Raw genomic sequence first — 14515 nt, 5'->3', positions numbered from 1 at the left:
ATTCAACGAAAGGGCTCAAATTTGCAGTGAAAAATAGGCTATTTAAAAATTGTGAAAATAAGAAAAAAAATCAAGGAACTATTTGTACCTATCATATCCATTTTCCTTCTCGCATGAAATAGTCTTCAAGTTGGCTTTCTGTTGTATGAGGTGATGGCACTAACTCTATTGAAATTTCGGAATCTTTTGGAGTAAACATTTCTTGTTTTTGAAGTATCATAATAAGTGATTTCTTGAAACTCAACAACAGATCCCACTCATCAAGCTCAGTTCCGTCACTTTCTAAAACTGCAGTAACACCATCCATTGAGGAGTACGATAATTTTGAACAACCTGAAATACATTTAGAGATTAAAAAGTGGTTTGTTTACCATTTCATAAAATCTTACTACAGTAGATCTCAAAAAAATCTTGAAAGTTCACCGCAAAAACACCTTTTTTTAATTAGCGGTCACCGGATGTTATTTTGAATATATTTGACATCTCAAAGCTATTGAATACAAATTGAATTAATTTCAATGTGTATTTTATAAGAATCACGACAACAGTGCAAAAATTATATGTACGCTTGGCTATATAGACAGGCATGTTCTATGGCTCAACTTGCATACTGCTAGTAGATGATAGTCAAAAATTTCCACGCTTAAGTGCTATTAGTGGCGGCTCTTGAGGCTGGTTCCAAGCCCTCCACTGCGTTTCGCGACTAGTTTTCTCCTACGGAGATGCCGGTCTAGTAAGCAAAGTGATCTATAGTCCTAATTTGTTTAGGATTTAGCTATATTATCCCTTTTAACTATGGACTAATCTACTTTTTCGCGTATTTTATCATCCTTCTCACAGTCCGTAGGTGGTTTCTTCTAACTTAACTTATTAGGAGGATTGGGTTTGGTATCAAGAATTTAAAATGTACCCATATAATCTCGTATCTTTGAAAGCAGTTTTTCGGGGCAGTGTTTTTAACCAGTATGTTACGCAATTTATAAACTCTTGTTTAAATTTTATGTACAACATTTTAAATAAATTATGTCTATGGTCAAACTATGGTGAAACTATATTATTAATTAAATAAAGTACATGGAAATTGAAAATAAAGAAGTGTTCTTGTAACAAAATAGATTGATTAAAGGTGATGGTGTGAAAAATTACTAGTTTTAAATTTATTTGATAGGCCGACTACAGAAATCTTCGATTTACTTTTATTCATCAGAAGTAGACTGACTGCATGACACACGTGTATTGCAGTCAGCCTACTTCCAGTGAGAGACAGAGTAAACCGAAGATTTATGTAGTCGACCTTTAAAGGCAACGCAAGTGAGCTGGCAAAATGTGTGTAAAGTCACTAAAGTTCCAAATTTACGGTTGACTCTGCCAAGGCCGAGGTAGAGGTTTATGCGATGAAAAGCATGCCAGCTCATTTGCGTTGCCCTTTAAGCACCACCTATTTTATGAGAAATTTAACTTCTTAGCAGGACTCTAAATTTGGAGAGTTATAAAGCATAACTTAAGATTTGCCACTATATAATTGACTTATTTGTGGCCATTTATATTTGAGCTTTTTAATTCGGAATAGAATCTTCCTGCCATCTAATGGTCTTTTTAAAACATAACGATATAAATGACTATCAAAAAACTCAATTTCTGATTGAAGACATATAACGTAAAGAGTAAGATTAATACTAATCACTTCAAATACAACCATAAATGTGGGGCCACACTCTTCTGTGTATGTTTGCAGTAAGATAATATCTTTAGCATAGAAATGGCCACAAACTGTTATAGCTGGGCTAATATGCATAGAATCAGCGTTAATTGCATTATCGTCAAAGTAATACAACAATGCCTTCATTTCAGCATTAATCTCACTATCATATCCCTCTTTGACATGATCCAAATCCCCAAAAAAGTTATGATTTTTACCGCCGCTACCATTGCCTGGCTGGAGGCATGGCCAGCGTTGGTGTTTGAGAGCCATTGTTAAAACATCTCCATTATTTATTTTGGAAATAACAGTGTTTGCTTTCCATTCTCATGCATGAATGATATCGCAATGGCCCATAATTTGTCATCTGATCTGGAAAATGTAATAAATAGTGAATTTTTGGGATTATACTTGCATCTGGATAGATAATTTGAAAATTTTCATTGTGCTCTAAGGGTTAGTGCTGCTTGTTTGCGAGCGAGAGATGAAACGCAAATCTGAGTGATTTGAGTCAAATATCCAGTGGGTATTTCGTTTCGGTACAAAATTTCCAATGTACAACGGAATAAGAAAAAGCAATGTTTTCATAGCCGAAGCTGTTTGTTTAAGGCCCCCTTTGTTTCTTAATTAATTTTTCTCTATAAGAGAAGGTTTCACGTACATTTGATTCTTCCGATACGAGGAAGACTGAAAAGCATAATTAAGTTTGTCACGGGTAAATAGTTTCAGGTCATAAATGAAATAATTGAGCATTAGTTTCGTTTCGTATTTGACCACCCATTCAAGTAGTACATGCATAGGGTCATGTAATAAGTCTGTAGTGCACTTTAAGGCCTGGAATTTCAGATAACGGGCTTTTTTTTATTAACACCCCACTGTTTTGAGCAATTTCCTAATGACAACTCTATCAGCATGCTCTATACTATCTCTCAATACAAAAGTATCGGCTTGGGTGTACTGGCGTATTTCAGATCTAGAAACCTCACACGTTCTACAAAACTTGAATTCGTTACCCACACCTTTTCGTATGTTGGTAAGCCAGTGTAAAAAGATACATCGTTCGAGCTTCTATCTTTTAATGAGTCGAAAGTAATGGTGGCACGTGATTGTTGCAAGCTAAGGTCTTCATTGGTTCTTTCAAGCATTTGAATTTTAATATCTTTAGAAAAATTGGTTCCTTTAGCTGAGAAAACATTTTTTTCAAGAGCTTTTATATTTTCCTTAAGACTTTCAATTAGTTGATTAGCATGAAGCAATTGATCCCTTAATTTTGATACTTCACAATTTCCAGTTGTAGTTTCCTTGGGTAGAGTAGAAATGCAAACTTCTTTCTCCATAATAACTTTATCTTTACAGCTATTAGTCTCTTTTAATGCTTTAATTTCGTCATCTTTTCTATCTAAAACTAATTTTAGTTCATTAAGTGGTTTTTTCATTTCACTATCCAGGTCTTCAATTTCTTCTTTTTCGTCTTCTAAATATACAGCTTGTTCAATTTCAGCTCCTTGGTTTTCCATTGGTTGAATAGGTTCCAGAATCTCCATAGCTTTGACAACCTTATTTCTCGAAACAGAGGATTCCCTAACAATTTATCTTCTCTCTTTCTTGTTTTCATTCCAAGAGAAAATAGTTGGGGCAGCTTCTTCTTTCAAGAACCTTTTTCCGCTCTTGTGAAGTGAACAAACTTTCGTATGTTGAGTTAGATTAAAATGTTTACCAATGTCACGTCTTATATTTCTTAACCAAATCTTCATTAAATTTTTCTCTTTTTGACAACCATGATTAGAAACCTTTTAAAAATAAGATATGATGAAGTCTAGTCTTAGCTCGCACCAAAAGGAATAATTGAACTTACTTTAATTTCTATGCCATCCTCCAAAACCTGTTTTGAACCCCTTTGCGTACATAATGGTACACAACAATGTACTGTCATTTTTAACATTTTTTAGTATTTTAACTATTGAAATAATTAAAATACTAATTCAAAAACGTCAAGATCGCTATTCCCTACAGCCATACAGACGGTAGCTCGTAAAACCCGATGCCCTTAACATGGCGCCGTCTAGCGCGGAGCCTGGTTTTTTGCGTAGTTCGCGACTTTCCCGAAAGAGGCGCTTTATTTTAAAAGGGGATAATTGTTTGTACAACGCGACGCAAAACCTTTCGATTGACGTTGGTCAACTTTCTTTGGCTGAATCGTATCACGTTATAAATCACGTGAGCAACGTTTTTCCAAAATCGCCCAGCCAGACGAGAAAAAGTCTACTCTGGTTAGAAGAGCGCGATTTTCCGAAAATTACCCTCGCTCGGAGGTTTCTCTCTACCCGCTTCAAAATATCGAGATCATTAAAACACCTAGAAATATTCTCGCGCGAGTTTTGAACATATCTCTCGCACAGGCCTAAACAGCACCTATCGAAAAAGATAGTAATAACGGTTGATCTGGAGAGGGGGAACCTATAACTACGCGAAAAAGTAAAAAGATCAATTTGGACGTTGTAAGTTCACCTTAAGTTCAAAATAGGTATTTTTTTTATAAAATTACAACGAATGAAATTCAATTTCATTCCTATTTGATCGAATTAATTTAATTCAAAATGAATTGCATTCATTCTGTACATGCAGCTTGAACCAAATTAAGAAAATTTATCATTGCGTTTATCGTAGGAGGTATTATTTTAATCGAATTTAGATGTTGCGTCATCTCATTTCCAAACCTGCTTGGAAGAAAACTTCATTTCTAGTTGATCGTCGACTTTAAGCGTATAAAAAAAAAGAACTCAACTTGATAAACTCACATAATTGAAAGTGGTACGGTTCTTTTATACAAATTTAAAACAAACAATAACTGAGTTGGTTAAAATCATCAAGTAGCTTGTTTACATAAACACAAATTGGTTCCCCGCCAAAAAAACGAACAAAAAACGTGGAGGCCGACGTATAAATCAACCAAGATCCTAATTCACAAATAAACAAAAATTAACTAAGTAATCTACAAAGTTATTTTTCCGCTTTCGGATTAATTAAAAAAAAGCATTTGATAAAGAAATTGATTGCCCTACAACTGAAGGCCATCTTAATGCTTAATATTGGCACAATGACCAAACCATTACATTTTCCATGAAAATAAACTGATTCACAAAATACTCACAAGTAATAACTTCGAACGAAACCCTTCGAAGTTATATTTTAATGCTTTTATTTATACTAGATGGTGCCAAGTTACTTTTTGACGCTAAGTTAATTAATACATACCTACTTATTACAAATAACAACTTAAACTATTTTAAGCTATGTTTCTTGTAAAATCTTTAAACAACAGTTCAGTTCAGAAAATATTCGGCATAAAATACAGAAAAAGTAATATTTTGAAAGTAAAAAATGTCTATGTTTCAGACTATTCAGGCCATATCGTAAGAAATCACTTGATGTAAGACTCTTTAAAAACCTTTATTAGTTCTATGACTACGGAAATTTGTACTTTATCTCATTTAAGTAAATGGCAAAAACGTTTGAAGTTCTTTTGATAAAAGCTCAAAAGGTGGAAGTATGTTCTTCAATGAGAATGTCTTCGTAACCAGATTGAGGAGGTGGCTTCTAGGATTTATAATCTAGCTTGCAAAAGGCTTTGTACTCGGTAAGTTAAAAGAGTCCCGTCTTCACAGAGATCCAAATTAAATATTTAAAACAAAGGAATTCGAAATTTTTGGCATTTTTTGTTATCATTTTTCCAAAATCACCATAGTTAAATTTTTAAACAACAATATTTCACAATATTAAAGTGGTCATAATAAACTTGTTAGGCTCACGCAAGAAACAATTGAGCTACGTTTCGAACAATTTGGTAATATTTAACTAGAATTTATACCATCCACTATTGTAACTCTGTTTCGATAATTTAATTTTTGTGAAAGAGTTGAAACAATGAACAATAGAGACCAAAGGATGACGATAATAAAAATATATGTTAGAATTACATTCGTCACTGAAATTATCTTCTTTCATTGAAATAGTTTACCAAACACTGATCTGTTTTCAGCTTCCTTTGCAAAAGAAACAATGGGGTAAACGTTGCGGCAAATTAATCTAATGGCCGCCAGCAAAGGAGATTCTAATGGAATTGGATTCTTTCTGTAAAGAAAGTAAAGCTAGAATCAGTTACCAAATCAAAGAACCCGGAATAAGAATCCAATAATTTGCGACTTTTATTGCCATTAATTCACGTGGCAAAGTTACAATGCGTACGATGGGGGTGGCAAGCCCTACATTCCATGAGAGCCAACCGCTGCCTACAATTACCTCGACAAGTTTTTTTCATGGAAATGGGAAACCGAAAAACTAGGTAGAGACAGCTTACAAACTCAACGCAGAAGGAGCATATCCGAGTTTTTTATCCAAGCCCAGATCGAACCCGGATCCTCTGGTAGCGAGTTGAAAGTGCTAGCCAATCCACTATCAAGTTTGTACGCTTTCGAGTTTTCATCAGCATATCATAAATGAACTACTTGCTAAAAATTTAATTAACGAAAAGGTTTTTAAACTTCACTAATGAATTGTTACGAAAGTTACAATTTCTTTTCAAAATAATTTGAGTTAGAAAGCCTTTCAAATCCTATAGGAACACCTAAAAAGGGTTTGGGCGAATTAATATTAACACAACTGGAGAACGCGTTATACTAATCCAAAACACTAACCAAGTAAGTGTTTGAAGAATATTATAAAACAATGAACAAAAATTCTCCAGTGCTAATAAATCAAAATATATTTTAAGTACGCATTTGAAATTTTCGGGGCACGTCATTTGTGCAGAGGGAGATTTGAAATGAAAAAGCTTAATGACCTTGAATCATGTTTTCAAGGTCATTAAAAACAGTTGAGTTTAGAAACTTGGTTCCAATTTTGAAAGTGTGAGCCATGATCTTTTAAGGTCAAATGTCATTTGTTTTTTTTCTTCAAATTAGGTTGAATTCAATTTATCTGAGAAAATATTCTATCGTTATCGAAACATAAATAAAAATTAACTTGGCTATTTTAAATAACATACTTAATGAAAGGAATTAATGATGGCGCACACATTTCGAATTGCAAGTTTCTAAACTCAAGGTCATTCGAAATTTCATGTCAATTTCATCGCTAAAGCTTCGTTAATGAAACTTTGCCAGTGGTTTCTTACTTAATTATTAACACTTTTGTTTGGTCTTTTAGGCAATATTTTTATGATGACCTTCGTGTTTTGCGGTTTAATTTATCGGCTTCTGATTAGCCAAATTGCATGAGTTTTAACCCTTTTAACCTTAATATGTAATGCAGAACACCTTTCCAATTGGTATTAAGATTCTAAACTCAACGGTTCGAGATAATTTTCCATTTAAAATGTAACACTGCATGAGAAAGTTGACCTGAAAATTTCAAATACGTAAGAAAAATAGATTTAGGTTCATGAACTTTGGATTGTTTTTTATCTACACCCGGTATAATTGCTATAGGCAAAACACTAGAATTCCTACCCTAGGCCTTAATAATTTTTAGACACATTGTCGTCTTAGTTGTCAGTTTAGTTATTAATTTGTTATTTATCAAGTGTGTTAGTTTTCTGTTTAATTTATTTTCTGATTATTTTTTCTTGAACCTCTGATCATTGTGGAATGATAATTTGAACATGATTGGTCGCATTTGTTTTACCTAAGTTGGCTGGTTTCTAAAGAGGTTTGACCGCTTATCGATTCGCCCTTAGGATAATTTCAGTGCAAGTCTGGTCGTACGTTCCAAAGATTTTATGGTCATTTAGTGCAAAAAGCATTTGAAACTCATTTTGCAGAAGGGCCTGCCTCACATTTATACGTGTGTATTTTTGCTCGTGGAATTTCTGACAATTTCCCATTGTACTTCAAGGAGCTTGCCCTATTTAAATGAATGGTCACGTTTATCTTATTCGAAAGACGTATTTCGAGGTTACAGGGACTCAAACCCTCCCCCCGAAATAAATAAAACGAAACATTTCTTTGAAATTTCAGGGGGGTGCTAAAGTACCATTTAGGTCATAAAGGGAACGCGTATTTTAAACGCCACAATGGTACGGTCACCGTTTGTTAAGAGACTAATTAATACATATTCAATCATCAGCTTATTTAAGGCTCTAAGATTATTCAGGAAATAAACACTATCATTATTTTGAAATTCTAATTTTGAATCACAATTTTGAAAATTAGCCATTATCGGTGGATACTATTTCTTTGTTCAGGTCACTCTTTACGAAAACATCATTGCTAAACAGTGCCCTAGTGTTTCTAAGCTTCGTGAAAAACATTAAAGATCCTTCCATTAGTGACGGGGGAGAGCCCATTAGATCCTTAGACATTCCCAGTGCATATAAATATAAGTTCGTCATAATGCGTATAAGGAACTAGCTTTGTGTTATCTTAATTTTGGAACTAAATTAATTAACATTTCCATTTTTACAATGTAAATTATAGAAATTTCGATGCCAAATTATTGTAACTTTAAATTATTATTAAAAATTGGGTCAGTTACGAAAAGATCTCATGGACAAAAACTTTTTAATAAAACAAAAAGTCGCTGCAAGCTTTCAATCGCCCCAGCGGTCTTTCCAGAGTTATTTAGGTTTCTTGAGAAATGAGCTACATGTAGAACAACCACTTGACGAACTGCCGTTGGCGCAACGAGCACGACTGTGGTTTCAGCAAGACGGTGCCCCGCCTCATTACCACAGAACCGTGAGAGACTACCTAAACAACGAATTTCCACAACGACGGATAGGGAGAAACGGTTCCGTACACTGGTCAGCAAGGTCGCCCGATCTGACTCCGTTGGATTTCTTTCTTTGGGTCTTCGTCAAGGACAATGTGTACGCCACTCCGGTTGAGACCCTTGAAGAGCTGCGTCAACGAATTGTAAGCGCTTGCCGGGAAGTAACCCCGGAAATGTTTCAAGCCCCCTTCGACAATATGATTGTTCGCGCCCAAGCCTGCATCGCAGCCGAAGGTGATATTTTCGAAACGTACATATAAATTTTGTTTGAAAGTAGATAAATAAAATGTCTTTGTTTTTTTAAAAAATTCGCATTTTTCATCCTACGAAATTAAATCGTGTAATACCTTCTTCGCCATTGTCTCCTCGATTTTTCAGCGGTGTTTATTGCATTAAACACCAGATTAACAAATTTCTGACTTTCATAAAGTTGCACTAGTCTCCCAATGGAATTCAAAAAAAGTTATTTTAGCTTGCCCAACTTGTCACTTTTTCAAGTCGTATTTTTTCAGTGAAAAAGACGTCTATTTTTTTCGCGCCAACGCTATTTGTACGTTTTCGGTGACGCTCTACAATTTTCTTATTGACCATTTTCTTATAGCACCTAGCGGCTAAAATTTAAATTTTCAAAAAATATGAAAATATTTTTCGATTTAGATGCAATTTTATTCGAAAGTGTGCCCCGGCAAGTATAATGTACAGTACAACTTTCAACTTTCTAGAAAACATAGTTTTTGAATAAAATCCCTTTTTCTAACAAAAAAACCTCCTGTATATACATTTATAAATCAGATAATAAAAAACTTACAGATATGCCAGTGACTGCAAATCCACAAGTACAATACAATGAGGGTTCCGATATAAGGGAAAGGTTTGATCAAACAGGAAACAGAAGTCGTCAAGGGTGTTTTCCTTTGAGCAGTCAGCAAAAATTCACTAAATAATAAAATACATTGTAACATTAGCATCGACTCTCCACGATCAATCAACCCTTCTAACGCTCAAACTAGGAAAGTTAACGCAGTGATTGCAACCGCGACCAATTATTTGGTATTTCTTCTAATAATAATTTATTCAACTGTATCAAAATCAGATGAATCTACTTTTTTATCCCCAGTTAACATATAAAAATTCAAAAAAGTAAAGCCAGTGGGCCTCAAATTAAGATTTATTTATTTCAGCCAGGAATTAATATTCAACTCTATCATAAACTTTGGTCCCCTCTTAAGAAACGAACCTCACCTGAACCCGCGACCAATGCCATGACGCGAACTGACCTAATTTATAGACGCACAAAGTATTGCTGGCTTGGAGGTAGTGTGTTCGGCTCTCAAGCGACAGACCGAGGTTCAGACGGTGTAATAACAGTTAACATATTCCGAAGGGGAAATATCTTGAGTAATTTGGTATACACTCGTTAAGTAATCCCTCTGGTAAACCCAGGAGAAAATAGTGAATCCAGGTAATTTGTGAAATCTGAAGTAATATCCGTAATTCCAAAATAATCTCAAGTAATATCCGTAATTCCAAAATAATGTCACGTAATATCCGTAATTCCAAAATAATCTTAAGTAATATCTGCAATTCCAAAATAATCTCAAGTAATATCCGTAAAATAATCTCAAGTAATATCCGTAATTCCAAAATAATCTCAAGTAATATCCGTAAAATAATCTCAAGTAATATCCGTAAAATTATCTCAAGTAATATCCGTAAAATAATCTCAAGTAATATCCGTAATTCCAAAATAATCTTTAGTAATATCCGTTATTCCAAAATAATCTCAAGTAATATCCATAATTCCAAAATAATCTCAAGTAATATCCGCAATTCGACTGTTTTTAGTGGTACCAATTCTGCCTCGAACAATCAAATGTGGCATATTAGAGCTAAAATAGGTAGGTGACGACCAAAAAGAAACGTTATATCAGAAATCTTAATGAATCTCACGTAATATCAGTAATCTCTGGTTATGTCGCCTAATATCAGTAATCTCCAGTGTAACCTCGCGTTATCTCATAATAATCTCTAATGATATTATTTGTATTACTCGAAATAAGTAATCCCGCGTAATATTTGGTAATATGTAATTTTTAAATTAATCTCTTGAAATGTGTAATCTGGTGTACATATTTTCAGCGTGTTACAAAACTTAATTTAACTCTTTTTCAAGTAAGGAATGGAAACTTTTTACGTCTTGTTTTGAGCAAACCAAAATATAGCTGAAATCAACTTGAAAGCAACCAAAATTCATGATTCCTTAACAGCCAACAGATTTACGGTTCATGGGTGAAATACATTCAGGGTAACTATTTTAACTTTATCCTGGTCGTGTGTTTTGTTATATTATAGCAATGAACTTGAATTTGATTTCAAGGTCAAATTACTGGCCGCAAAACGATTTAATTAATCATTTAGCCCCACATTAAAAATTTACGTGATTCAGCGACTTTTAAAACGACTTAATAATTAAAAATTAATGGTTGATTAGGTGAAATATTGATATATTATTGAATGGGAAGATATAATTGAGTATTTAAGAAGTCGCCTTGTTTCTGAAAGAAGTTATTTCGAACCTAATTAAGAGCAATCTTTAGCTGGGCGTCAGAAGGTGAACTGTCGCTGTGTAAACGAAGTTAATAAAAGCCTCTTTAAATAAAACAAGAGATGTGAACAGAGAATGAAACTCACTGAAAAGTGGTTCCGCGCCGGTTCAACAATGCTCCTTTGGGTAATTTGCCCAAAAGACTCCTAGCGGTGGATCTGCTTCAATTTACGAAATCCCAAAGTAAAAAAGGAAAGTTCAAAGATGGATATTTTGTAAATTTAAGCGTTGAATTTCGCTTACAGGGCAGTCGAGGTTCGGAACGGTTTCAAGGGTGAAAGCGGCAGATCGGGAATTTGATTATATTGAAGCCACCTGTCGTCGAGAAACAGAAACAGTTTTAAACAAATTAAAATTACAGACGAATTGCATTTACAATAATTTGCTTTTATACGCTTGAATTAAACCCTATCTTTCTTAGTTTAAAATATTTTCGTTTACTAGATCTAATTGGATAACCAAAGAGGACATTTTCAGTTCATACTCGAGCCAAACCACGTTAACAAGGTTCGGCATTCAATTTATTATCACAATTTTTTCCTTAAAGCTTAATTTTATATTTCCAAAAGCGCGATGCGAGTGACTAAAAAACTCGGTTTGGTCTTCGCCTTATAGTTTCACTAGCTCTCCAAACAGCGCGTTTCTAAACTTTCGCACGTACAAACGTTTTTACGCGCGTAAAGTACAATTCATTCTGACGCGCTAGTAACAACCACTTCACAAAAAAATCTGTGCTGTATTAATGCTTGGTGTCCAATACAGCGCGTCATAATGCATTTCTCTTTACGCGAATCAAAACGTTTGTACGTCGGCCAGTTGAGCGACATACCGTTACGCGCGCTACTGTAAACTAAGGCTTACACAAGTTTCGCATTGACACTACCGAAAGCGGTGGTTTTGCCATTTTGAAAAACAGCCCTTGAATGGACTATATGCTCGTCCAAATTTTATGTATTTGTATTTCGGAGCTAATTGCAGTATGGGGTTTATTTAAGCGTCTATTGTTGACTAAAGCATACAAAGTGAACTTACAGCTCGTCCAACTTGAACAGCGGTTTGAATAACTTCAGATCAATTACGGAAATTTGGCAAAACAGCAGGTCTCTGTAATTGAAATCGTTGGAATTTAGAATTTATTAGTGCATAATTACGAATGGTTTTTTTGGTTACGAAGGTTCGTAGGGTGTTTTATATGATTTCAAAGTGGCGGCGTAAGGGGGGGCGAGGGGGGTGATCCGCCCCGGGTGTCATCGGAGAAGATCGAGGGGGGTGCAAATCAGAACGATTAAACTTGTAGAATGTTTTTGGGCTCGAGGGGGGGTGCAAAACGAAGTACCCGTGGAAACTTCTGCACGGTCCTGAGGGGTAGTCACAAAACATTGCCGCCCCAGGGACCCAGCCTTCTTAAGTCGCCACTGCTAAAAGTATCTTTTTTTTTCATTTGGAGCAGTATGTGCATTGTAAGTTATATTCACACAAGCTATCATTTTTGTCAACTTCGTTGGTGAGCGCTGGATTTGAATCTAGTTTCCAAAATTATTGCATTTTCGTTCACAAGTTCCACCAATAGTTGTCGAGATAAACTGGTGAATAAAAATACTCTTTATTCTTGAAAAAAATATACTATTTCTACAACAGAATTTGTCAATTAATATATTAAACTAAATTCATACAACTAAAAATAAGGTTAGCGAACTGTCTTATCCAACATTGTGGGCAAAAATGTGAGTTCAAGTGAATACGCCTTACATGAATTGAAGTTATTTTTACCAAAGTTCCTATCGAAGCATTCAAAAAGTGGAAGACCCACTTTATCCAACTCCGAGTCACTTGGTGAAATTCAGTGCCCTAATCCTAGGAAGATATGACGCCGACGGAAAAAGTTGTACGCAGGCTTAAAATCCAAATCCAAAAATTTTGAAACTTTTAATCCCTAATCAATCACGGTTTAATAATTTCAATCACGATTAAATTATACCAAGCACAATTTAATCATTTCAATCACGATTAAAAATTAAAAAATCGTAATTAAACTAATTTTTATCACGATTAAATCACGGTAAAATTAATTTATTCGCGATTCAATCACGGTAAAATTAATTTCAATCACGATTAAATTAATTTCAATCACGATTAAATTAATTTCAATCACGATTAAATTAATTTCAATCACGATTAAATTAATTTCAATCACGATTAAATTAATTTCAATCACGATTAAATTAATTTCAATCACGATTAAATTAATTTCAATCACGATTAAATTAATTTCAATCACGATTAAATTAATTTCAATCACGATTAAATTAATTTCAATCACGATTAAATTAATTTCAATCACGATTAAATTAATTTCAATCACGATTAAATTAATTTCAATCACGATTAAATTAATTTCAATCACGATTAAATTAATTTCAATCACGATTAAATTAATTTCAATCACGATTAAATTAATTTCAATCACGATTAAATTAATTTCAATCACGATTAAATTAATTTCAATCACGATTAAATTAATTTCAATCACGATTAAATTAATTTCAATCACGATTAAATTAATTTCAATCACGATTAAATTAATTTCAATCCTGAACTTAGCTGATTTAATTTTTGTGTTGGTCCAATTTTAATGATAGTGACCGATCGCTATATGAAAACTATTCGCCTGACCGAAGTTGTCCAAAATTACACCACTAGCAACCTTAACACCTAGTGCCAACAAATATAAAGCACAAATTGGCAAAGAACTTCTCGGTGCAAGCCCAAATGTATTGGCCTATTATATATACTCTTTCTTATTCCAGGTTCTTGAAAATTAAAAATTGGGAAAAGATACTTACAACTCTTTTAAGTGGTGGTGTGTCGGGAAACAGCCTTTGAGCATTAAAATTAGTGGGTTGTGACTCGCAGCTTTGCAATTCAATAAAGCACTTTTTGTTATAAAATATAAACCGGGGGCTCCAAAAGGTTAAGCAAAAATTTAAAGGGGTGGTAGGGGGCGAGTTGAGAAGTATGCCTGTTTTTTCCCCATTTTCCTACGATGAGTTAAAAGAGCACCAGAGAGCTTCATAGTGTGGCCTACTAGCCCCTATAATTAGGCCACAACAACCCAAACAACAAGCAGCAGGGACTTTAAATACTGTTTAAGTTTACATTTTTACGCTGGTTACCTCGATTTGTTTACAAAGTCTTTTTTCCCTATCACACGAACCCAAACCTTAATGTTCGCATTATCCAGCTGCTTCGTTTTGCGCTTGTTGCAGCCTACTTCCAGGGGCTAGTAGGCCACACTTTGAAGCTTTTCGGCGTTCTTTTAAATGAAAAAAAGGCATACTTCTCAACTCACCCCGTACAACTCCTTCAAATTTTTGCATAACCTTTTGAAACACCCTGTATAGGTGAAACAATACTCGAGGTCACTGTTACCTTCGACCACTACC

At 34.3% G+C, this 14515-nt stretch overlaps 1 protein-coding gene across 2 annotated transcripts; it reads right to left on the bottom strand.

The window, feature by feature from the left end:
- Positions 1–5760: 5760 nt before the first annotated feature.
- On the bottom strand, positions 5761–13971 carry LOC149931640 (uncharacterized). 2 transcript variants are annotated; one of them, XM_090157473.1, is made up of 6 exons: positions 13916–13971; positions 12105–12176; positions 11316–11387; positions 11159–11233; positions 9276–9403; positions 5761–5830 (listed from the first exon to the last, which is right to left on the bottom strand). In XM_090157473.1, coding segments are annotated over exons 1-6 (393 nt in total). In that variant the 5' UTR covers positions 13960–13971; the 3' UTR covers positions 5761–5828. The 2 variants fall into 2 exon arrangements, with proteins under 2 accessions (XP_090013599.1, XP_090013600.1); XM_090157474.1 differs by having other exon boundaries at positions 11159–11230.
- Between the last annotated feature and the right edge of the window lie 544 nt (positions 13972–14515).

Source organism: Leiobunum rupestre, chromosome 8, assembly GCF_980474605.1.
Source record: "Leiobunum rupestre chromosome 8, qqLeiRupe1.1.hap1, whole genome shotgun sequence".
Classification (NCBI taxonomy): Eukaryota; Metazoa; Arthropoda; class Arachnida; order Opiliones; family Sclerosomatidae; genus Leiobunum; species Leiobunum rupestre.
The sequence above is the reverse complement of the archived record's forward strand: the minus strand, read 5'-3'. Positions and strand labels throughout refer to the sequence as shown.

Bases quoted from the DNA above. Each gene is read 5' to 3' on its own strand.
- LOC149931640 (XM_090157473.1), bottom strand. From the start codon at position 13,959: ATGCTCAAAGGCTGTTTCCCGACACACCACCACTTAAAAGAGTT. The intron at 12,177-13,915 runs GTAAGTATCTTT...TTTCAATTACAG, and splicing joins CACCACCACTTAAAAGAGTT to AGACCTGCTGTTTTGCCAAA. The intron at 9,404-11,158 runs GTGAGTTTCATT...TTTATTATTTAG, and splicing joins CGGCGCGGAACCACTTTTCA to TGAATTTTTGCTGACTGCTC.